This window comes from Microcaecilia unicolor, chromosome 2 (assembly GCF_901765095.1).
Source record: "Microcaecilia unicolor chromosome 2, aMicUni1.1, whole genome shotgun sequence".
Taxonomy (NCBI): Eukaryota; Metazoa; Chordata; class Amphibia; order Gymnophiona; family Siphonopidae; genus Microcaecilia; species Microcaecilia unicolor.
The window spans coordinates 338932642-338959184 of NC_044032.1; the positions used below are offsets into that span (position 1 = coordinate 338932642).

The 26543-nt window shown below is 43.0% G+C and overlaps 1 protein-coding gene and 1 long non-coding RNA gene across 4 annotated transcripts in view; one reads left to right on the top strand and one right to left on the bottom strand.

Moving 5' to 3' along the window:
• Positions 1 to 919: 919 nt before the first annotated feature.
• On the top strand, positions 920 to 2695 carry LOC115462446. Its single transcript, XR_003940850.1, has 2 exons — positions 920 to 2342; positions 2388 to 2695. It is a non-coding gene; the product is annotated as an uncharacterized LOC115462446 (long non-coding RNA).
• Positions 2696 to 15525: 12830 nt separating this feature from the next.
• SLC25A51 (solute carrier family 25 member 51) overlaps positions 15526 to 26543 on the bottom strand; it is a 52418-nt gene continuing 41400 nt past the window's right edge. For all 3 annotated transcript variants that reach the window (XM_030192450.1, XM_030192453.1, XM_030192451.1), the window contains 2 exons: positions 18706 to 18797; positions 15526 to 17373 (listed from right to left, as the gene is read on the bottom strand). In XM_030192450.1, coding sequence (XP_030048310.1) covers positions 16449 to 17373; positions 18706 to 18797 — 1017 coding nt within the window. In that variant the 3' untranslated portion in view covers positions 15526 to 16448. The remainder of the gene's footprint in view (positions 17374 to 18705; positions 18798 to 26543) is intronic.

Sequence of the window (26543 nt, forward strand, 5' to 3'; positions counted from 1 at the left end):
CAATGAAGATTTATCCTGCTCTGGAAGTCCTCACTTGTGGACGGAGAAGAACCACTGCTAAAATTGTTGCACTGGTTGCTCATTATCACATTAAATGTAAAATTCTGCTCTTAAGTGTTTAAGATCTTAACTGGTCAGGTATCAGAAATACTGGCAGCAAAGTTACATGTGTATCAACCCTTGAGAGCTTTAAGATCTGCACAGCAAATGTATTTAGATGTACCTTCAAATGGGTTGTAAGAGTGAATGAGTACAGAGCTAATATTTTCTGTGTAGCAGGCCCTACTCTATGTAATAGCCTTCCATTACAGCTTAAAAAGATACAGAATGTAAAACAGTGCAAGCGAGAGTGAAAAAAAAACTTATCTCTTCATACAGGCATGAGCAGCAGCAGCAGACAAAAATTGAGTTGACAGAAAGAATTACATTTCTTTTTATTTTATTCTGTTTTAGTTTGTTTGAAGTTTTATGTTTGTATAAATTTTTTTGTGTATATGTAATTAACTGCTGAGAAATTATGGATTGTCTGGTATAGAAATGTTTGAATAAATATATTCAAATTCTGCAAAGTCAAAAATATATAGTATTCAACTAATACTAGATAACTATTAAATAGCAAAATTGTCAGCTACTGTAAAGCTTAAAACATGATTGTGTCTATATAAGAACGTACCTGTCACCAACTGCTCTGTAAGAATTGAAAAACACAGTAAAAATAAACTGTACAAAGCTGGGTACTCAAGGGAAATCTGTTGTAGGCTTCTTTTCAATGTTGAGATATGCCCAAGGCTTTTCTGTCCATTTTTCCAGGGAATTTATCAATGCATTACAAAAAAAACAAAAAACAAAACAACAACCCCCCCAAAATCAAACAGAAAATCAAGGGAAAAAATCAATGCAAGAAACACTCATGGGTAACTGTCATGGTTTATTTTAGTGGATATAAGTATGGAGTGCTGTCCAACTGCTTCTTCTGTGCTAACAGTAGAAAAGTACCATAATGGTAGTGGAGTGTGCTGGTGGACAACTCAGTAGGGAGGAGAGAGAAATAAATACCTGAGACAGTCAAAAGCTATTTTATCTATCTGCTGCCTATTACAACATCAAAGTGAAAGTCAGTAAGAGCTGATCAATACTTGCAAAACAAGAGCATTTGGCAACAATTTTGGTAGACCAAATACGAGACAAATGAGAAAGCATATTTAACTACAACAATATTGCACAGATTTCATTTAAATACATTTGATCACAAAGATTCAAGTGTTTAGAGAAGGAGCTTCAGATACAAGGAACAAAAAATAAACAATATTTGCAAAGCATGAATTTAGAAAAACATACCTTAAAATGCATTCATTATTATTTAAAACAAAATTATATTTTCGAGCTAACAAAAAAATATGGCATTTCATGAATATTTGGTAAATATTTTATGTAAATGCAAATCTATTTTCAAGATTTAGGGGTCATTTTCCTAAGTTGAATTAGGTGTTAGAGCCTGCCTAATGCAGCATAAAATGAAGTACCATGGGATGTGTCAGGTGTCTTGTGGTAACTTTGAAATCTAAATAATTTTTTCTGATTTTGAGGCGGCATGTCATGAACAGAGAGTGAATGTTTTTGTGCTAATCAGTTAGCATGTGATAATGTAGATGGATAAAACAGGAGCCCTTACTGCCTACAAAATGGGTGGCTATAAAGTACTCATGGAGTAATGAAAAAATAAAAGTGTGGTAATGACAACATTGGCAAATGGCCATTAATGCAAAAAAAAAAAAGTGGAAATAAAAGGCATTTTTATGGCTGCAGTAAAAATGTCCTTAGCTTGCCAGAAAGACCCATGTATGGGTACATTAAGGCCTAGTTTTACTGGAGCTTAGCAAAACGATCCTTTAGTTCATTATTTTAAGATCCTGTCACCAATTATTTTTACCATGTGTGGAAAGAGAACGGCAACAATGAATTCAGTAAAATAAAATCAGTGGAAAAAAAAAAAGCTCACTTTAGCTTTTTGTCCGTCTCTGCCTTGTAACATATTAATGGCACAACTGTCTTTAACAACAGATAATTCATGTCCATATAGCTACTCTGTTCTTCTAGAAATAAACAGTTAAGCAATCTTTAAACAACACTGCAGTCACCAAAAGTGAAAAAATATGTATTGTCTATTCTAACACTCTCTCCTATGGTGCACAGAGGTGGCTCTACACGTCTATTTAAGCCACAAGACCATGTGTAAAGATAGGTACATCTTTTCGTTCAATACTCTTAAATGTTTAAGTATTAAAAAAAAAACAAGTTACAGAAAAAAAACCCTACTAAATGTTCAAATAACTGGTAAAAAGGTTGTGATTGATATGTATGCTCCCAACACAGTCCTGAGGATTCAGACCATCTCTCCACTCTTCAGAGTAGCTATTATCTGTGACAGCAAGGATGCCTATGGATGCCTATACCTTGCAGCTGAATAGGAAGCAGGTATCTCAAACAATATGCAAAATTAAAGCAAAAAAAAAAAAAAAATGAATTACAACTAAATTACTACTGTAACTATGGGATTCCAAACAAAGCCTGGCCATCATAAACATCTGTAATAAGCAAATTTTTGCTAATTCTCTGCATTTAGAAAAGTGTCTATGTAAGCATTTGTGATGAACAAATCCTCAACAGAATCTTTCAGCCAAGCATAAAACAGAAGGAAAAAAAACAAATGAGGCACCTCACATTCAGATACCAAGACAGAGAACAAATTTACATCACAGGCAATCACTATCCTATATTTAAATATAATTCTTTGCTATGAGAAAGAGGCTAAAGGGTCAGAAAATACTTTGTAATTTGAGCTCTCAGGATTGGTCCAATGACAAGTCTATGAGTTATCATGCAGCACACTTGGGTTTATCAGGCTAAGCAATCTTCCTAGTGTACACCATCCCTGGAGAAGAGAAGAAGCCACAGTCATCCTACAACTAGAAGCTAGGGTCCATGGTGACATGATCAAGGGCAGAATGTTCCCGAGCAACAGCCGAAAAGCTGGCACTGGTTTTAGCCTTGAAGAACCTGCTCTTTTGCAGTAGGCAGGTTGAAAGGCCTTTTTTTTTGGGGGGGGGGGGGGGGGGGAGGAGAATGATAGAAGGGAGAGAAACAACCAAAATGACAAAAAGGAAGCAAAAGAAACCAGTCAAAAATTATAACCAAACCAGAAAAATTGACAAAATAAAGCAAAAATGGGAAAAATGATTTGAAATGGACAATTAAAAGCAACAACAAAAATAGATAAACATAATAGTAAAAAGGAAAAATTGTTTACCTTGCTATTTAAACATCAAGGCTACAAGTCAATTTTTATTAATTTTCCAAAAGGAGCCTTGATGCATGGTCCCTGGCCAAAAAGCTGTCGCTATACTGAGTGGACTAGGGGAGTAATGCAAAATCTTGTATTAGAACCACATGCTGATGGCTGAGTACATGGCTTCTTAAAATCAACACCATAGTTTTATCCGCCAATACAGTAAGTTCAATTTATTTGTTATACCGCCTACATATCTGGGGAAATCTAAGTGGTCCACAAAATTAATAAAATAAAAGGGAAGGGAAGGGGGAGTCATCTATAGGGTAGGAACATCTACAAAGGAGCTGGTACAAAATTGAACACATTCAAAAGGATGGGGAAGAGGGAAGGGTTGAAATATTATATGGGAGAGATGGCTAAGGGAGACGTAAGAGCAAAGCTCAACAACGTTCAACACTGGGCAGAGATGCAACCCAGCTAAATTTGTCACCAGTCAAGAACTATTCCATGATCGAAATTTGAAAACCAGTAGAAAAGTAGAAAGCTTTCAATAAGGCCTTAAATTTGTTTTCAGAAGTTTGAGAGAGAGAGAGAGAGATTATTCCAAAAGGTAGAGACAACCATACCAAAACAGGATATCTTGATGGTTATCTAAATGGATTTAACAGGAAGTTGGGATAGTCAGATATTGTTTAGAAGAACAGGGGAGAATAAGGTACAAATACGCTAGCTTGGAAGGATGTATGCCGTGAAGATTGGATTTGATGGGAAAGAAGAAGTATCTTATAAAGAATCTTGTAGGCCACAGGGATCAAATATTCAGATAAGAAGAGGGGGGACAGTCATATTTCTTGTGACTGTGGAAGAGTTGAATGGCAGTATTTTGCACTATTTGTAGTCTGTGTATTTGGTAATTTAGAAGGCCAATAAGCAAAGAATTGCAGTAGTCTAGCTTAGAAGTTACTAAGGCATGTATGAGAATGCGAAGGAAGATTCCAACAAGGGTCTTATCAAATGTTACCTGTCTAAGTGTAAAAAAACAGGAGGAGACTACTTTTGAGGTAACTGAAAAGTTAATTATTTATCAAGAGTGACTCCAAGGATTTTGATAGAGAAGGTAGGCATAACAGCAAAGGAGGGATCAGAGAAGATTTCAAAGCTTCTGATTTATTGATATTCAGCTGCAATTTCCAGTGAACCTGTCTGCTATGATGTCTAATTTTGTTGAGAGGCAGGCTTAGAAGGTATCTGTGGTAGCATCTAGGGGATAGACAAATTGAACATTATCCATGTATATGAAACAAGTAAAACCCAGGGACTGAAGAAGTCAGAGGAGATAAAAAGACATTAAAGAGAATTGTCCCAGAGTAGACTCCTGAGAGAAGGGGATTGTGGTGTGAAGGTAGACTCAGAGTAATTTCGCTACAAAAGAGCACCCCATAAGGTAAAGTGCAAACAGGTCGAGGTAATCCCAAGATGTTAAGATTGGACAATCTCTGAAGCAAAATAGCGTGAATAACCAGATCAAAGGTGGCAGATAGATTGAGGAAGAACAATGTCCCTACCACCACCAAGGATCAATCTGACATAATTCACAAGTCCTAAAATGTCTGCTCCATAGAGTGATGTGAATGAAAGTCTATTTGACGCAGGTGTAATGCATTTGTTTGTTCTAGATCAGTGATGGCGAACCTTTCAGAGACCGAGGGCCCAAACAGCAACCCAAAATCTAATTATTTATCGCAAAGTGCCAACAGGTGCTGGTACTCATTACAGGCGGGGTCACCACATGACTCCACCCCTATGATAGCCACACCCCTTACACCAGCCATGGCGCATATAAACAGACATCATTGAAAATATTATACTAGTATAGGAGAAAAAAATATGATTTTTTTTCATTATACATCATTTCTGTAAGCTGTTACAGCTCCAGTATACCCAGTGCAAACTAAGACAGCAGCACCCCCACCGTCAACTTCCACTTCCAAAAAAGCATTTATACTTCATAACAGTGTTGAAAAATGAGCACAAAATTCAGTTTACCCACCCCAACCCTCAACTTCCACTTCCAAAAAAGCATTTATACTTCATATAGAACAGTGTTGAAAAATGAGCACAAAATTCAGTTTACCCACCCCCACCCTCAACTTCCACTGCGAATTAAACGTCAAAGTTTACCTGGGCTCTGTCTGCTCTGCTCCTCCAACTACAATCCGATTCTTCTCTTCTGCCGAGTGCTGACGATACCGGTGGCTCGGCGGGGGTGGAGTGCAGCACTGCAGCTGAAGCACAAGGCGGCTTAGGCGGGAGTCGCGGCTGCATGCTGGCGCACAGGGTGCTGCAGGGGAAGATGCAACGCCGTGACGTTTAGTCCAGATGGGCTGGACTGGAGACGCAGCAAACTTCCTTGGGCGGGACTCAGGGAGCCTTACAGGAGACGACACAGTGAGCGAGGAAGGTAAACGCCGGCGACACCCCCCTAGCTGCAGAGCTGAACAGCCAATGGGATGGCTGCCCGGGCTGCGGTGCCGCGATTGCTTGATTTTTGTCACGAAGGATGAATGGAAAGTGGCTGAGCGCATGTGCCCTCTCTGGCACGCGTGCCATAGATTCACCATCACTGTTCTAGATAATCAGTGCACTAAATCTCAACAATTTTGGACACACATGCAAGATAGGCCTATAATTGTTTACTGAAGAGAGATCTACTTTGGGATCCTTGATGTGAAGGCGTACTATAGCTTGTTTCACTGCACTGGAAAATTCCAGGTGTTAGGCTAATTAAGATCATAGTCTCTAAGAATGGAAGAAGATTGACTAAAGTACTGCAACAGGTAAGCAAGGAGTGGGTCAGTAAGAGGGGAAGACGTTTTAAGCTAAGATTAATTTTGTCAGCGTGTTCAAGAGGGAAGTTTAAAAGGAAGAGAAAGAAGCTGACAGTGTGTCATTAGTGACTGAGCATTCCACTGGCGGTAGGGAGGGGGTGGCAGTGGCAAAGATGTGGAAGGTTGTGTAAGATTGGCTATCTTTTCATTGAAACCTGTTTAAAATAGCTCAGCAGAGATGGGTTGAAGATGTCCAAGGTATAGCCAAAAGTGTTAGAATCATGTCAAAGAAGTTTGGATAGCCTTTGCTTTGGCTAAGACAGTTCTACAGAGATTTCTTAAAATGTTGGAGGGTAACCACTGAAGGGAATGTGTGTTCCATGTGATGAAGTTGATGGCATAAAACTAATCATATACAAATTTAATGTGCAAGAACTTGTATGCTAATCAAGGAGAGCACACCAGATATGTGCACAAGGTTCTGCGTGCAGGGCAGCTAGTATTATGCACATGTCCGACCAAAAAACTGTATACGTACACATCTGCACACGTGCTGGAAAGTTATTCTGCCCACACATAAGTTTTTTTTTTCCTGTAACTTCTTGCATGAAATGTTTGCAATGTCAACATCTATGTGCAGAATAACATTCCAGCACATGTGCAGATACTATTTTCTGCTCAGATCTGTGTGTAGAATTGTCTTAAAAGTTGCCAGTGGTGTTATGCTCGCAGCAAAAAGTAACAGGCATTAAATCCTCACAAACACTGCTGCAGAAGAACAAGCTAATTGTGCAAAACCTTATTCTGCATTATGTGCCCTGAAAATTGTGTGCAAATGTTGTGCTAACCGTGCATTAGTCCCTAAATAAAGAACAGAAATATAGAGGAAGATTATTTAGAACGTTGTGAATAAAAGTCTCAAGCTACTGCAGCTTGAAAGAGGTCAATTCTGATTGAGCTCGAAGCCCAAAGGAGGAGTAGGAGGAAACTACAGGTCCCCTTATACAATTAACTAAGTATCTGCAGAGTGGAAGGTGGTAGGATATTTAGCTCATACCCAGCAACTCCTCTTCTAGCACTAGTTAAGAGCCCTGAGTTTGACAGAGGCCAATTTAGTTTGCTAATTTGCTGCTCTGTTCACAAACCCACTCTAGGGGAGTAGATACTAATGTGCAGTAACACATGATATTTGCCACTTCATACATGGTAAACAGCAAAATCATACCTTATTTATACCACAATGCATATTAGTTTACCACAATACATTTAAGTAGAGATGGAAAGCATGCAAATTGAATAATACAGCTTGGGTTAAAACTTTGTAAGCTGTGTTAAATAAAATGCCAGCTTTGGCTGCTCCAATCTTATAGGCAAACACAATTTATGAGAAAACATCCATATATAATTAGCTCAATTACAATAATTTATTTATTTGTTGCATTTGTATCCCACATTTTCCCACCCATTTGCAGGCTCAATAATGCTTTCTCAAGGAACAGCTTCACCTTTGACCTCGGAAGTGCAGTTCGCCAATATGTATCTTTCTTAATTGACAAAAGTTCCACCCCCTCATCAGTCATTATGGTGATTATTTATTATCTCTATCTACTAGTATCTTTTCTTTATATAGCAAACTTTATCCAATTAAAATTCTTCTTTCAATTTTTAGAAAAATATACTCATCTCTTAGACGTAAGTTTTTGCCTAGGGAACGTCTTCCAACATAGCCTATGTCTTGCTATATACAAATAGCAGTCTAAAGGAAATTCCCTAGAATCAACAGGCATCAGGAACCTCCATTCTTTGGAGGCATATAGCTTGATACTCCATGGAGACCACTGAAAGGACCTACCTCTGCAGCCTCTGGTGTCTAGGCTGCTAGGTTCCAAAGCTTCCAAATAAGGGGTTAACTAGTACCACTTTGAACCTGGCAATCTAGTGGGCAGGAGTAACTGGGGATTGCTGCTGCCTCCCCACCATCACTGGTACCAGGGATTGCAAAAATATGTCTGGGGTGCCTTATTTTATGCACCAGCCCCTTTAGGAAGGCTCCCTGGAACATTGAGCCATGAGTTAGCAGTCCAACATTCCCAATGAGAAAAATGATGCAGCTTGGGAGGTTGAATGCAAGCTGCATTATTCATTTACTGAGAGTTAGTAAGCTAAGGTAAAATGTGATATTCTACCACAGCTTTGTATTTTCTCCCCTTAGCACCCAACAAGTCACAACAAGTGACTAACAAAGTACCCACCCTGACCACTAGAGATATTTTTAAAAAGTGCAAAAAAGTGGAGTGCTTACACCTTACAAATTATTTGTCTAAAAGCATTGCCATTTTTCTCCATAAAAAGTCAGAAACATCTTCCACAAAAATTCACTTGTTTAGTTTTTCCATTTTAACTTTGCATTACGCTACTGGACTTTCACTCATATTCTTTTTGTAAAAACTTTAGCCAAATTGCAGTTATTCATACAGAAAATTTTGAAAGTCTAATGGCCAGGAAGGAAAAATGTACAGCAACTCTGACTCTGGCCAAGGCTGAAGGCGTAGATACCTTTGGAACCAAACTCCTTCCTTGGGGAAAATGAGGCACCTTTGCATTGGCACAGGACACCATCAGGTCCACTGTTGGCATCCCCCCATTACCGTGCAGTCATTTGGAAGACCTTGGGCGACAACTCCCATGCCCCTGTGTTCAGAGAGTGGTGACTAAGAAAATCCACTTGAACATTCAAGGACCTCGCTATGTGCGCCACCAACAACATGGGCACATGCTACTCTGCCCAGAAAAACATCTGAGCTTCCAGAGACAGCTGGGTACTGTGAGTGCCTCCTTGACTGTTGACATATGCCACTGCCATTACATTGTCTGACAAAATCCAGACTGGATGGCCGCCGAGAATGGTCTGAAATGCCACCAGGGCTCTTCAAACTGCACAGAGTTCCAGGCGATTTATGGGCTGGAGAGATTGTTTTGTTCCTGGGAATAGTGAAGGAGAAGACAATGTGCTCCCCAACTTGTTAAGCTTGCATCCATGATCACCACCACATTCCACTGGGTCGACACCAACAGATTTCCCCTCTGCAGATGGGTGGATTGGAGCCACCAGGACATGCTGTGTGCTTTGCTTAAGGAATTCAAAACAGATGAACACTGTAATTCTGGGTCATTGGGGACCAGAGAGACAAGAGAAACTGTTGGAGGGGATGCATGTGAGCTCTGGCCCATGGAACCACATCCAGGGCCGCCACCACATATCACTTGCAAGGATTGGGGATTAATCTGCTCCTGAAGCTTTAACCTCCTGTGAAGTGGAAGAAACACCAGGCCTTGGCTAGTGTCAAAACGCTCCCCCAGTACTTTGTCTGGGAGGAGTGCAATTGGCTCTTGCCAAGGTTGATCACCCAAAGACTGAAGGAGCACTGCCACCACAGTGGTGACTGACACTGTCTGGAAAGGATGAGACTCTGATCAGTCATTTGTCCAGACAAGGATGAACCCCTGATGCCCTCTTTCCTAAGCAATGCTGCCACAACCATCATGACCTTGGAGAATGTTCTGGGAGCTGTTGAAAGCCTAAAGGGCAGTGCCTGAAACTGAAAAAGATGCCCACACACCGCAAATTTTAAGAAGCGTTGATGTGACGTCTAAATGCTACTATGAAAATAGGCTTCTTTTAGATCCAGGGAAGAAATTGTCTTGGAGATACCGCCGCTAATCATCAAGTGCAGGGGCTCCGCGCCGAAATGCTTGACCAAGAGAGACCTGTTTACCTGCTTTCGGTTGAGGACCAGTTAAAAAAAAAGTTTCCTTTCTTGGGTACTATGAACAACAGCCTTGACTCCATCATGGGAGAGTACTAAAGTGACCACTTGCAGCGGCTATCAGGTTTTGAAGAGTGGACCATACAGCTTCCTGATTTTGCAAGGCTTTGCAGGGGGGACTCCAGAAAACAATCTGATTGCAGAACTCTAACTTGTAATTGTCTTTGATAATGTCTAAGACTCTCACCGGTCTGAAGTAATCTTGGTCCACTCCTCGTAGAAAATAAGACAACAACAACAACAAAAAACCCACCCCAAAAACCTCAAAGCAGAACTTGAAAACAGACAAAACAAATAAAATAAATATATAAATCTTTATTTGAGGGATTATTTTTAATTAAAAAGCAAGACATTTCCTAGCTCCAAAAGCATTTGACTTTTTCTAAACATTTTTCCACTCTTGGAGATGCATTGTGTTGGAATTTAGGCTGATCAATTATATTGCACATTGTTTTTGAGTTTTATTTTTAATTACTCTTATTTTTAGTTTTAATGTATTAAGGGGTAATTTTATAAGTTTTTAGCATGTATATGCTGTTAGGGAGGCGTTTTGGCAGAGTCACGAAGTACATTCTTTGGTTATAAAATCCTCACTTCAGCCCTAATGTGAACAGATATTGTACAGGTATTTTCTGAATACAAATAACTGCCTATCAGGCTCATTTTCAAAGCACTTAGCCTCCCAAAGTTCCATAGAAACCTATGGAACTTAGCCTCCCAAAGTGCTTTGAAAATATGCCTCTATGTGTCTCAAGTATATAGGTGCTTACTTGCCCTGCTGACCTAGGCAACATATTATAAAAATTACCCTCCATACCCCAGATTCCATATAGCGCAACATAAGTTGCACGCACAAATCCAGTTGTATTCTGTAGTTGCACACACAACTTAATTAGGTAAAGCCAATCAGTACTGATAATTACCAATTTACAAGCAATTACTGACACTATTTCGCATTAATTAGAATTTACAAGCAGAACAAAGCATATTCTATAATGTGACGTGTGTAAATTCTAAGTCACATAGTTGAAAGGGGGCGTGGAATGGGCAGGTCGTGGGCGTTTCTAAAATCTATGTACATTGTTGTAGAATACACCCAGTCCATGCCTAATTTAGGCATTACCATTTACATCAAGTTCTTGGCTTAACTGCCTGCGACTAAATTTAGTTACGCGGACTATTCTATAAACCAATTTAAGCACACTTTATAGAACATGCCTAGGTATATTTTTTTCGGTGCCGATTTTTTAGGTGTGATATATAGAATCCAGTCCCATATGTATTGACCTAGGTGTGCTATGACAATGAGAATCAAGCACCAGCTGTGCTGCAATGCAAAAATGGTTGGAAATCGCTGCTCTAGCTAATGAGATTTTCTTATAAATAGAAAGTTAAAAGTTATTCTCAGATTGTTGAAGAAATCCTCCTATATGGCCCAATGTCACAGCAAAGCATTTTCAAAAATGGTCTGTTGGCAAAACCTGAACTTATGACACAAGAGCTATTCCGTACAGCATAAAAGCAATAGTGGCACTGAAGCCCTTCTTTTTCTCATAGCAGTCATATCTTTAATTAACAACAGCTAACACCCGCATCCCAAAAATGAGCAAGATATACCTACAGATGGTCAGATGCTGTATGCAATAGAAAAGTAGCAAAAGCTTCTCTCTGCAAATATCCCTTTCAAAATATAAGGAGTGCAAAGGCTTGTATTAATGCGGAAGCCTAAACTCTGACTTGTAACATTTTTCGTTATGGAAATGTCTTTATTTTAACCTAGTAATGAGTTAATTTTTTTAAATGGTCAGTATGAATTAAAATACCTCCAGACCCAATATTTTCACAAACACATTTTGGGGCTTATTATCAAAACAAAAAAATATCCAAAAAAACCATGACAAGGTGGCAGAAGGACGTTTCTCTCTCTCTCAAAAAACAAACAAACAAAAAAAATATATATATCCAAGCACCCCAATTTTAGACTATTTGCCCCACAGTTTGTCCAAATTTCAAGGAGGCATGTTTTGTGTGGGACATGGGTGGCACCAAAAGATAGTGACTTTTTCTGCAATAATGGAACGAAATGAAAACGTCTAAGGCAGAATTAAGATGTTTTTGGCTAGACCTGTTTCAATCACAACTAAGTGACAAAAGGTGCCCCAAATGACCACTGAGTGATTAAGGCATAGCCTCCTTTAATTCCCCAGTGGTCACTGACCCCCTCCCAGCCCCCTAAGATGCAACAGTGACAATATAGACCAGGCTCTGACAGCTTCAGATATTACAGCCATTTCTATTACAGTAGTAAGCTGGTCCCAGGAGTTGCCTAGTGGTCAGTGCAATGGACTGTAAAGAAGGGACCCCAGGCCCATATCCCCTTCTAACTAGTACACTTTTAGTGGAATGTGTGAGCCCTCCAAAAATACTGAGTATCTACTGTACCTACATATAGATGACACGTGCAAGCTTGAGAGCTAGGTAGTGGTGGTGTACAGTGAGGTACAGTAGGTATTTTCTGTTCCTGGAGGGCTCACCATACAGTATAAGGGGGGGGGGGGGGGGGTGATGGCAAGATGTGTACCTGGGACCTTTTATGTTAAGTCCACTGGAATGCCCCACTGCTCTTCTGGGATATCTGTGGCCTGAAGAAAAAACTGTTCCATTCTGCCAAAGACATGGGACCAGGGAAAAGATTCACCTTTCAGGACAATGACCCTAAGCACAAAGCAAAAGCAGCAATGGAGTGGCTCAGCAAGAAGAAAGTGTATGCTCTCAAATGGCCCATTCAAAGCCCAAACCTGAATCTAAAAGAAAATTTGTGGCAAGACTTGAAAACTGCAGTCTGTAGACAATTCCCCAGCCAGCTTGAGCTAAGGGGCAAAACTGTACTATCCTGCTGTGCAAAGTTAATGGACCTATACTCTAAATGACTAATGGATATTCTTGCTGAGAAACAGCTCCCACCAAGTACTGTGTCAAGAGCTTGTGAAGACTTATGCAATCAGGACATTTTGATTACAGATTTACTCATATGTTCTTGCAGTGAAATAAACTCACAATTTTTTAAATGCATTAAATTAAATATTTAGACAGCACAATGAGCATTTTTTCAAGGCACTATTTCTCTCTTCAGTTTAAAATCCCCTCAATCTAACTACAATAGGAGGTGAGCAGTGATTTATTTCTACAGCATCTCTATTCTACCAAATTCTTAGCAAAGTAAATGAATGAATGTTTGGGAGACATTTGGGACTGTGGCTTCCCCCCCCCCCCCCCCCCCCCCCTCATTCTGCAGAGATTATCCTCTGAGCCAGCCCAGATATTCAGCTCAGTCTGACTAACTGAACTTGGCAAACAATAAAACACTTTCTCATTTTGAACATGAGTGTAAATAAGATTTAATAAATATTTTCATTGGTTAATAGTAGGGAAAATCCTTACAATATTCAAAGTGGGACCTAGTTTAGTTGTACATCAAGGTATAACTAGAATGTTTTCACACCATAAAATCATCTCCGTTTTCAGACCTCTCTGTCCTCCAGGACTTGATGGTTATAAAGAACCTTCTTCAACCTAGATTCTTAAGTGACTAAGAATCCTTGCATAGTCTTCAAAACCAAAAATAAATTAAACAATAGTGCCAACAGTAAAACTAATTCTAGATGCCAGATTTCCAGGTCGGTAGGTAAAGAAAAAAAAAAAGTGACGTTAAGCAAATTTGCAGACAAATCAGCATCTAACGTCTCAAGAATTAATCTGGCAAGGTCCCTGAACTACATATGTCAGGTATATCAAACTCCTGACTAATGATGGGCCGCACTAAAATATCCACCCTCCCTATTCTCCCTTACAATTAATTAGAAGCCAAATTTACATTATGTAATTAACCAGATGTTAAATTTAGAATGTGTATTAGATACTATGATGTGAGCTGCATAGAACTTCCCTGCGAGCCACATCTGCATGTCTGACACACCTGACATATGTATATGCAAGACCCGAACACTTTCACACTACTATAAACTAATTTGATGGAAAAAAATATCAAAGAGCTGATTTTGCCCCAGAAAGAGAGCAATTCTATAAACGGGCACCTATCTGGAGCCTATTCTATAAAGGAAAGTAAACGCAAATATGTGCATATATTTTAAGCACAACCAAAGTAGGTGTAAATGCTTGTGCCTAGAGTGCTAAAAAAAGGTCAACAACCCCCCCCCCCCCCCCAAAAAAAAAAAAAAAAAAAACTTGTGTAAATTATAGTATTCTGTAATTTACATGCCTAACTGAACACCCCACCCACAGGTCTATCCACCTTTAAATTACACACCATTGTATTTAGGAACCCATTTCATAGAATAGCATGTAGCTGGAATATCAACATTTACATGTGTATGCACACATATTATGCACACACATGTGCACTGATATGACTACAGTCTGCTCATTGCTTGCTTAGGACTTCATGCAGCTGTACTACCACAGTGCTCACTATGCATTATGGGAAAATGCCCACAAAGTGCTACCAAATAGAACTTTCAAGACACTTATTTACTATCTGTGGACTGCATGTCATATGACATTGGTCACCAACATTTTGATTCCCTAGCATATTTTGACATTTTACTAGCTTCTTGGTTATCAGTACAAGCCAATCCTGGATATTTGGTAGACTAATATTCACAGACTACCTCAGAAGTGGACCCAATTATGCAGGGCTCAACATCAACAATAAGATTTTTTTTTTCCCTTTATAGAACTACTAGTAAAAAAGGCCTGTTTCTGGCACAAATGAAACGGGCGCTAGCAAGGTTTTCCTCGGAGTGTGAATGTTTGAGAGAGTGTGTGTGAGAGAGAGAGAGAGTGAATGTGCAAGTGTGTGTGTGTGACAGAGAGAGAGTGAGACTGGGTGCAAGTGTGTCTGTGAAGAGAGACTGTGTGTGTGAGAATAAGAGTGTGTGCCATGGGCCCCCCTCCCTCTCTCCGAGTTCCAGGATCGTCCCCCCTCCCTCCGAGTTCCAGGGGCGAGTTCCAGGGTCGTCCCCTCTCTCCCTCTGAGTTCCAGGGGACCGAGTTTCAGGTTCCCCCCCCTCCCTCCCAGTTCCAGGGTCATCGTCCCTCCCTTCCTCCCAGTTCCAGCACCTCTCCCTAAGAATTTTAGAAGTCATCTTCACTTACGAAGTCGGGGTTATGGCGGCTGTCAGCAGCGGTAAAAGGCGTGCAGGCTCGGCCCTTCTCTCTCTCTCAGCTCTGGTCCCGCCCTCATTTCCTGTTTCTGCAAGGGCGGGGCCAGAGCTGAGAGATAAGGAAGGGGCGAGCCTGCACGCCTTTCACCACTGCTGTCGGCCGCCGTAAACCTGACTTGGTAAGTGAAGATGACTTTTAAAATTTGGAGGGAGGGGGCCTGGAACTGGGAGGAAGGGAGGGATGACGACACTCTCATGCGTGTGACGTCGCGTTCCGTGGCCTGGCAACTCTGCAGCGTTCCCTTCTAGTGATTGGTCTTTACGAACACGGAAGTACGTGATGTCATTTCAGGAGATGGATACAGCAGGAGCACGAATGCTTCAAGGCTTCACTTTCATAGAGTCAGCTTTAGAATGTTGGAGGTGCTTTTTATTATATAGGATAGGAAGATTAGCAATTAAAGGTGCACTAATTATGTCAAAGTGAAAAACCACTGTTATTACTTAACACTGCACAGAGAATTCAAAGAACATTATAAACCTTAGATCAAACTTTTCCAAATTCTATATCCCTGAAATGGAATTACACATTAAAAAGAGCTCAAAAAATGATTCAAAAAAATAGACATTTTCTTCTCTGATACGACTACTATCACCAATCCAAATTAGGAAGATAGAAAAGTAGTTTTGACATATCAGCAATTAATGACAGCTTCTTTCTGACCTATGAACAAATTTCTCAATTATAGTGAAACAGGAATCAGAAAATGGCCTTATTTGATAAAATCAATTTTGGTAATGTGCTTTACACTGTTGTCTATTTAACTTCAATAATTAAATGTGTACTTCTTCAACTCCTACCAAATCTGTATAAATGAAACCATTTAAAAAAATTCTTCTGCTGTTCTAGGAGACAACAGCTAAATTTGTTTTTTTTCTTTACTTTACTTAAATTAACTTGGAGTTATCAGACCACACCAAACCTAGTCAGATAGTGCATAGCTTGGAATCCCAAGAATAAGCCTGACTAGTGCAAAGTACAGCCAGATACAGTACTTCAGACCTTCTTATCTAAATATCTGCAGTATCAGCTGCTCAAAAATGTTGCATTACTACAGCAAAACAAAACATGCTTCAATTAAAAGGTTCTTCTAGATTTAAAAATTTCTCACCGTATTTACAGAGAATTGGTAAAATTGACAAGTTTTGCAGCTAAACAGACACCAGGAAAATCACTTCTTTACTGGTCAGTATGCAAGGAAATAAGTGATGTTCTCTAGTCCTTGTGCCTAGCAAATGATCAGCTCAATCTCAACCTCTTTCATAACAATTTTAACAGGAGCTCATACATTGCATTGATGATGCCCCAAGAGAGAATGGAGCGATGGTAATTGAGATGAGCACCTCTAAAAAGATGTGTCAGTTTTCTATCACGTTCAATCCAGATAGTCATAAGCACTCTCCCGAAAGACTGAAAGTCCCCACCGATCTGGGACTGCATACGAGCTTTCACCACATTCACTGGGTAAAAAAGGAAACTTAACATGGCACCCAACAGCCCCCCGCAGATAAAATCATTGACTAAATTAGCACTATGCGTTTTGGCTTCAGGAAGACACTGTTTGATGGGTCCTCGTAGACCAAAGAAGAGAGCATTACTGGGTCCATTTCGGAACAAAATTGGTACCAAGCCCCTATAGTATTCTCTGAATCCATAGCTTCTCAGTACCTTAAAAGCTTGGAAAGTGTTTGTAAATTTGTCATGGTGTTTGTAGTCCTGTAGCAAAGTCTGAACCCGCTCAAAAGGTGTTAGCAGAGCTTCTGTGGTCCCTGCCAGCACAGCTGCCACACTGCGAGTCATAAGCTCAGGAGCACTTGTGTGCCTAAGGAGAAGGCTTGAGAAATCTTCGTACAAGCCAAACATCAAGGCCAGTGTTGTGGTCTTTTGCATTAATGGAGGAAGAATACCACGGTACAAGTTTCGAATTCCATCTCTCTGCAGTTGATGAATGGCATCTCTGGTTCTCACACCATAAAGTTGTTGGCGAAATAGTGCTTTTTGGATAGGAAAGGTAATGGATATATTGGTGAAAGCAGCACAATAGCCACAGATATAATACTTCCCTGAGCTAACATTTACAATTTGATCTTTGATGTCTTGTTCTGAACTTGGTAAAAGAGCTTCTGTATCCATCATAACGTTAGACTGTGAGCTTTTTTCATAGAGCTGTCTTCTTTTACTAGAGCTGAAATTAAAACAGCACAAGCAACAATTAAGAGTGATTTTAAAATACAACAGCATAGTATTCTGCCCATTATCTATATGTTATCTTAATGGATGGGAGTCAAGTGATTTCTTAGCTAATAGAAATAAAACTATGAAGAAGCAACACATAACCATAAACAGAAGAGTACATTTATATAACTTATTTTGGTCTGCATCTTTATATTAATTAAAACAACTTAAATCATGTTTAACATAGTAACATAGTAGATGACGGCAGAAAAAGACCTGCACGGTCCATCCAGTCTGCCCAACAAGATAAACTCATATGTGCTACTCTTTGTGTATACCCTACTTTGATTTGTACCTGTCCTCTTCAGGGCATAGACCGTACAAGTCTGCCCAGCACTATCCCCGCCTCCCAACCACCAGCCCCGCCTCCCACCACCGGCTATGCCACCCAATCTCGGCTATCAGAGAACTCCTCTGGCTCTACGTCCCCAGGACTCCGCAAAGTATTCCACCTGATCTACTACGGTCTCTTTTGCAACCTATCGGGATACCCTATCTTCCCTGTTTTGGTGATATCTTTGAAAGAGTGGCCTAGTGGTTAGGGTGGTGGACTTTGGTCCTGGGGAACTGAGTTTGATTCCCACTTCAGTCACAGGCAGCTCCTTGTGACTCTGGGCAAGTCACTTAACCCTCCATTGCCCCATGTAAGCCGCATTGAGCCTGCCATGAGTGGGAAAGCGCGGGGTACAAATGTAAAAAAAAAAAAAAAAAAAAGATACCTTATCTCGAACCATGCGCTTTTGAGAGGCTGTCGGCCTTCCCCCAGTTTCTAGTTTAAAAGCTGCTCTATTTCCTTTTTAAATGCCGATGCCAGCAGCCTGGTTAAGGTGGAGCCCATCCTTTCAGAATAGGCTCCCCCTTCCCCAGAATGTTGCCCAGTTCCTAACAAATCTAAAACCCTCCTCCCCAGACCATCCTCTCATCCACACACTGAGACTCCGGAGCTCTGCCTGTTTCTTGGGCCCTGCGCGTGAAACGGGTAAGCACTTCAGAAAATGCTACCCTAGAGGTTATGGATTTGAGCTTATGTTTATATAGAATAATTTTACCACTTTAACACTATCATGTAGTCTTACCCCAAACCTGCTACTGTAATTCCCTTTTTCAGGGGCTCTTTAAGTGCTTGTTGACGTGCTTAAAAATATTAAAATTCAGCTACTAAGCTATGTTTTAAGAATGATAATGTGATGCCTTGAGTAAAATTTCATGTTCGATTCAAGCTTGGATGTTTAGCTTTTAGATTCCTTAGTATTTATGAATATTTTTACAGTTTAGCTCATACCATAATGCAGCAATGCCATATCTAAGGCAGACAGTTGTTCTCTTCACTTTCAGCTGGCTGTGGATACCTGCATCATTTTCTCTCTGTTTTATCTGGAAGAGTATAAAATGTATTTTAGAATTCAATAGCAATCTGCTCCATAGTTTTGTTTCATTAGACTCTCTCTGTATGCACATTATTCTTGTATTCTCTGCCCTCCCTAACTGCCATAACAAACTGCAGAGATGAAAATAAGATAATGGAATTTAAAAAAGTAATGTCATAATATAGAAGTAGCAGCAAAAAAGAGGGTCCAAAAGTACACAATCAAAACAGCAAAAAAAGCACAAATGAGCCCTCAAGAGTGGAATAATGGACAGTCCTTTAATTCAATAGACCCGACACGGGCCATGTTTCAGCACCCACTGTGCCTGCCTCAGGGGTCAAATTAGTACTCTCAGCAATGGCAAGTATAATCCAAGAAGGATCATTCAAAACATGTTTGAAAATAATATCAGACAGCTTACCGTTTTAAGTAATAGCTCTTAATGGCACAAGCATGGAACAAAACACTGAGATAATCTACACAGAGTGATGCTTCTACTCACAAGAGGAGCAGAATGACTACTGCATGTCCAAGAAGCAGAGCAGTAAGCTTGCACAAAACAGTTACAACCTTACCGGAAATGACTGGATGGGCCATGTTGGTCTTCATTTACTGTCACCTACAACATTACTAAGGGCCAGATGCACAAAGGTCCCGTTAAGAATCCGACTGTATTTCCAAATCGGTAAAAATTTACCGATTCGGAAACACAGAGGGATTTGTAAAGAGAATGCATGCAAATAAGCTACTTGAAGCTTTTGCGACCCAGCTCACTGGCATGCGATATAGGGGAAGCCAATCAGTGAGCTGAGCATGCGCAGGTCAATTGCTATGAGTGGCTGCTCTGCAAATGCTACAGATGGCTCTCATACACGCAGACAAGCTGCGTGTATGAAAGCAGTAGATGCACTTTTTTTTTTTTTTGCAAGCTTAAAAGCGCTTTTGTTTTCGGATGAGCAGACCTGTGTTGGGGCTCCCTGCCCCCCCCCCCCCCCCCCCCCGCTGCTGGGAAAAAGTGGGAAAAGCCTCTCTGCTGCTCTCAGCTCTCATTTTCTGTGAGGAATCAGCATCAAGGCTTGGTTCCACCCCCTGCTATTCCTGCTGCTTCCTTCTATTGACCAGCTGACATCCTAGAACACCCATCTCCCTGAAGAGACTCCCGCCCTACAATAACCACTACTTCCAGGAATCTCCAGGCTGTCGACGCTCCCACTTTATCCTCTAGTATCTCTGATCTCCTCCCTTCCGTCTTGTCCTCCGAGTCTGTTGACAAGGCTGTCTCCACTTACAATGCCACTCTCTACTCTGCACTGGACGTCCTTGCACCATCCATCTCCCGTCCCACAAGGTGTACTAATCCCCAGGCCTGGCTGACCCCTTGCACCCGATACCTTCGCTCTTGCGCCCGATCGGCTGAACGCCTCTGGAGGAAATCTCGCACCCACACTGATTTCATTCTCTACAAATTCATGCTATCCTCCTTCCAGTCCTCCCTATTCCTCGCCAAACAGGACTACTACACCCAATTGACTAATTCCCTCAGCTCTAATCCTCGTCGTCTCTTCGCCACCCTTAACTCCCTCCTCAAAGTCCCCTCCGCTCCCACCCCCCCTCACTCTCTCCTCAATCACTGGCTGACCACTTCCGCGACAAGGTGCAGAAGATCAACCTCAAATTCACCACCAAACCATCTCCTCCTCTTCACCCTATAGCCCGCTCCCTCAACCAACCAACCCAGGCCTCCTTCTCCTCTTTTTCTGATATCACCGAAGAGGAAACCGTCCATCTTCTTTCCTCCTCGAAATGCACCACCTGTTCCTCAGACCCCATCCCCACCAACTTACTTAACACCATCTCTCCTACTGTCACCCCCTCCATCTGTCATATCCTCAACCTCTCTCTCTCCACTGCAACTGTCCCTGACACCTTCAAGCATGCTGTAGTCACACCTCTGCTCAAAAAACCATCACTTGACCCTACCTGTCCCTCCAACTACCGTCCCATTTCCCTCCTACCCTTTCTCTCCAAGATACTTGAACACAGCCATTGCCTTGATTTTCTCTCCTCTCATGCCATCCTCGATCCGCTTCAATCCGGCTTCCGCTCCCTATACTCGACTGAAACGACACTATCTAAAGTCTGCAATGACCCGTTCCTTGCCAAATCCAAAGGTCACTACTCCATCCTTATCCTCCTTGACCTATCTGCCGCTTTTGACACTGTCAATCACAATTTACTTCTTGCCACACTGTCCTCATTTGGGTTCCAGGGCTCTGTCCTCTCTTGGTTTTCCTCTTATCTCTCCCACCGTATCTTCAGAGTACACTCTCATGGCTCTTCCTCCACCTCCATCCCGCTCTCTGTTGGAGTTCCTCAAGGATCTGTCCTTGGACCCCTTCTTTTTTCAATCTACACCTCTTCCTTGGGCTCGCTGATCTCATCTCATGGTTTCCAGTATCATCTTTATGCTGACGACACCCAGCTTTACCTCTCCACACCAGACATCACTGCGGAAACCCAGGCCAAAGTTTCGTCCTGCTTGTCCGACACTGCTGCCTGGATGTCCAACCGCCACCTGAAGCTGAACATGGCCAAGACTGAGCTTATTGTCTTCCCACCCAAACCCACTTCTCCTCTCCCTCCACTCTCTATCTCAGTTGACAACACCCTCATCGTCCCTGTCTCATCTGCCCGCAACCTTGGAGTCATCTTCGACTCCTCCCTCTCCTTCTCTGCGCATATCCAGCAGACAGCCAAGACCTGTCGCTTCTTCCTCTACAACATTAGCAAAATTCGCCCTTTCCTCTCTGAGCACACCACCCGAACTCTCATCCACTCTCTCATTACCTCTCGCCTTGACTACTGCAACCTACTCCTCACTGGCCTCCCACTTTGCCACCTATCCCCCCTTCAGTCCGTTCAGAACTCTGCTGCACGTCTTATCTTCCGCCTGGACCGTTATACCCACATCACCCCTCTCCTCAAATCACTTCACTGGCTTCCGATCAGGTACCGCATACAGTTCAAGCTTCTCCTTCTAACCTACAAATGCACTCGATCTGCTGCCCCTCCTTACCTCTCTACCCTCATCTCCCCTTACGTTCCTACCCATAACCTCCACTCTCAAGACAAATCCCTCCTTTCAGTACCCTTCTCCACCACCGCCAACTCCAGGCTCCGCCCTTTCTGCCTCGCCTCACCCCATGCCTGGAATAAACTCCCTGAGCCCATACACCAGGCCCCCTCCCTGCCCATCTTCAAATCCTTGCTCAAAGCCCATCTCTTCAATGTCGCCTTTGGCACCTAACCACTATTCAAGAAATCTAGACTGCCCCAACTTGTCATTTCTTCCTTTAGATTGTAAGCTCCTTTGAGCAGGTAGATTGTAAGCTCCTTTGAGCAGGGACTGTCCTTTTTGTTAAACTGTACAGCGCTGCGTAAACCTAGTAGCGCTATAGAAATGTCAAGTAGTAGTAGATGGACTCTCATTGGCTAGCTGCTGTCCCAACTCCTCCTCCCTGCAGGGCTTCCCTGATGACATCACTCTAGAGCTGTGAAGAACTGATTGGATCCAAACTTCCTGGTGTCTCCCTCCGGTAGTGAGTTGGTGGGACATCTCAGGCTGACACTGTCCAATTGGTTTAGCCCTTCTCTATTGTGCTTCTAGCATGGGGGATGCTGTTTCCCTCAGACGCTGTTTGATGGACCCTAGTCTTCCTTGCATTTTTGGTAAGTCACCATTACTTTTATGCTTTACATTTCGGTACTGACCCCCCCCCCCCCCCCCCCCCCCCCCCAATTTCTTGCCAGTAAAATGTCATTTGAAAAAGAAGCACGACACGGCTTTCATACATGCAAAGAAGTTGCGTGTAAGCCGGTGTACTTTTTGTGCTTCCTCCCTACGATTCCCTAATGTGTCTGTTACACATGAACTTTATTCTACCACAACATCACTTTGTATTTATTGATACTGGAATTGGTGAATGCCTTTATGGTACTATGTAAGCCACATTGAGCCTGCAAATAGGTGGGAAAATGTGGGATAAAAATGTAATAAATAAATAAAATAAATAAATCTTCCCTGCCTTGTTTCTCCCCTTCTCCTACTTGCGACAATGAAGAACGACAGCTTCAAACCTCCCGTTAAAATTTCCACGGTAAAGGTAAGGACTGCTTGTGATTGGGGTCAGAAACAGCTGTGCATTGTCTTGCATGCACATTACAAGGGAAAATTAAGTTCTTACCATGGTAATTTTCTTTCCTTTAGTCATAGCAGATGAAGCCATTACGTATGGGTTGTGTCCATCAACCAGCAAGGGGAGATAGAAAGCACTCAACTTTTCACAGTGCCTCATGGCCAGCTAGCTCCACTGCCTCTTCAGTATTTGAAGCTTCCAAAGCAGTATGGCAAACCGCAATGGGAATAACATGAACTTTCCTCATAGCGAACGATGGCCCCTTAACAAGGGCATGAACTCAAAAAAAGGAGGGAATGAACTCATCCTCCTGGAGGGAATAAACTCGTCCTCCACTTTGTATAAACGGAGGGAATACTTGCATCCTCCTGGAGGGAATAAACTCATCCTCCCAAACCATGAACTGGAGGGAATGAACTCATCCTCCTATAACTGTAACAAGAATCCTGAAGACTGTTTTCCGACTCTCCAAGGAAGGAATACAACTTCAGGAAACAAGAACAGCACCCAAAATCAGAATCACTGCAATACAGACAATCATACAGGGAGGGCTCATGGCTTCATCTGCTATGACTAAAGGAAAGAAAATTACCATGGTAAGAACCTAATTTTCCCTTCCTTGTCATCAAGCAGATGAAGCCATTACGTATGGGATGTAACAAAGCAATCCCTAAATAGGGTGGGAACAAGCCACACCACGCGCTAGCACCTGTGCTCCAAAACGCGCATCCCTCCTGGCAGCCACATCCAGCCTGTAATGTCGGGCAAAAGAGAGCTTAGAAGCCCATGTTGCAGCACTGCAAATCTCATGAAGAGATACTGCTCCAGTTTCTGCCCAGGAAGAGGAAATCGCTCTTGTGGAATGTGCCTTAAAGGCTTCAGGCGGAGCCCGGCCCGACAGCAGATATGCTGAAAAGATAGCTTCTTTGAGCCAACGGGCAATAGTGGCTTTAGACGCTGAAGACCCTCTGCGAGGACCTGCAAACAGCACAAAAAGATGATCAGAGGTCCTGAAAGAATTTGTAATTCGCAGATACTGCAACAGAGACCTGCGCACATCCAAAAGGTGCAACTGCCCAAATGAATCTGGAAACTCCTCCTCAACAAAGGAGGGAAGAAAAACAGGTTGGTTTAGGTGAAACACTGAAACCACCTTAGGCATGAAGGAAAGCACGGTCCGAACCGTGACCCCTGACTCTGAGAATTGCAGAAAAGGGTCTCTACAGGACAGCGCCTGGAGCTCTGACACCCGTCTCGCCGAGATAATGGCCACTAAAAAGACAGCCTTCAGTGTCAAATCTTTCTCTGAAGCACGCCGAAGCGGTTCAAAGGAAGCCCCCTGAAGGGCCTTCAATACTAACCCCTGGTTCCAAGCTGGACAAGGTGCCCGCACGGGAGGACGGAGCCGAAGCACCCCTCTAAGAAACCGCGCCACATCTGGATGAGCAGCTAAGGACACGCCTTCAACCTTGCCACGCAGGGAGGCCAATGATGCCACTTGCACCCGCAGGGAATTATAGGCCAAGCCTTTGTGTACACCATCCTGCAAAAAGTCCAGAATCGACGAGACAGGAGTCCGCAACGGAGAAAACGCTCTTGAAACACACCAGACTTCAAACTGGCGCCAAATCCTGGCATAAGCCACGGAAGTGGAGTGCTTACGGGCCTGCAGGAGAGTGGAAATTACCTTATTTGAGTAGCCTTTATCTCTCAATTGCGCCCTCTCAATCACCATGCCATAAGACCAAAGCGGCAGGCGTCCTCCATGGCCACCGGACCCTGTGACAACAGGTGCGGAACCAGAGGTAACGGAAAGGGAGCCCCCAACAGCATCTGTCGGAGGTCCGCATACCAAGGCCTCCTGGGCCAATCCGGGGCGATGAGCACCACTTCTCCTGGATGCAGCCGAATCCGCAGGAGCACTCGCCCTATCAAGGGCCACGGAGGGAAGACATACAGCAAGCACAGGGGCCTGGGTTGAGCCAAGGCATCCAACGCTGCCGAGCGAGGATCCCTCCGTCTGCTGAAGAAGTACGGGACTTTGGCATTGGAACTGGTCGCCATAAGATCCATCACTGGCTTGCCCCATTTGGCACATAACTGCAGGAATACATCGTCTGCTAGTTCCCACTCCGCTGGATCGATCTGATGCCTGCTTAGATAGTCGGCTTGCACATTGCTCTGACCTGCAATGTGAGCTGCTGACAGGGACTGTAGATGCAGCTCGGCCCAGTGGCAAATTTGTTTGGCCTGTGCGGCTAGAGCTCTGCACTGAGTGCCGCCTTGTTGATTTATGTAGGCCACTGCTGTCGTGTTGTCCGACATCACTCGGACAGCCAATCCTTCCAGGGTCACTTGAAAGGCCAGAAGCGCCTGAAACACCGCTTTCAACTCCAGGCGGTTGATGGACCACTCCGACTCCTCGGGTGTCATAGACCCTGGGCATGCTTCCCCTTGCAATGTGCGCCCCAGCCCTTCAGGCTGGCATCTGTCACTACTAGACACCAATCGGGGAGCGCCAGCGGCATTCCTCGCTGCAGCATGCTGTCTGAGAGCCACCACTCCATGCTGAGTCGGGCCGCAGGGAGCCAAGAAAGTCTGCATTGATAATCCTGAGAAACTGGAGACCATCTTTGAAGTAGGGAATACTGTAGAGGTCTCAGGTGCGCTCTCGCCCAGGGCACCACTTCCAATGTGGCTGTCATTGATCCCAGCAGCTGGACAATGTCCCAAGCTCGCGGGCGGGGCATCCTCAGGAGCAGACGGACCTGATCCTGAAGCTTGCACTGCCATAGCTCGGGTAGGTATACATAGCCCGAGTCTGTGTCGAACCTGGCCCCCAAATATTCTAGAGATTGTGAGGAGGTCAGGTGACTTTTGGCCATATTGATGACCCAGCCTAGACATTGAAGTACTGAGACCACTCTGGCTGTAGCTTGATAGCTCTCTGTTACAGAGTCTGCTCTGATGAGCCAGTCGTCTAGGTACGGGTGAACCCTGATACCTTCTCGTCTGAGCAAAGCAGCTACTACCACCATTACCTTCGAAAAGGTTCGGGGAGTTGTGGCGAGGCCAAAAGGCAAGGCCCGGAACTGGAAATGATTTCCCAACACCGCAAACCTCAGAAACTTCTAGTGCGGGGGCCAAATTGGTATGTGCAAGTAAGCTTCTTTCAGGTCTAGAGACGTGAGAAACTCTCCTGGCTGTACCGCAGCAATGAAGGAGCGCAGGGTTTCCATGTGAAAATGCCGCACTCTCAGGGACTTGTTTAATTCTTTTAAGTCCAGAAAAGGACGAAAAGCCCCACCTTTTCGCGGCACCACAAAGTAGATGGAGTATCGGCCGTAGCCGTGTTCGGCGGGAGATACCGAGGACACGGCCCCTAACTGAATCAGACCTTGCAAAGTCTCCTCTACCGCCACCAGTTTGGCGGCAGAACCGCATCGGGACTCCACAAACACGTCTCTTACTGGGGCGTTGAATTCTATTCTGTAGCCATCTCTGATCAGGTCCAGAACCCACTGATCTGAGGAAATATTGGCCCACTCCTTGGCAAA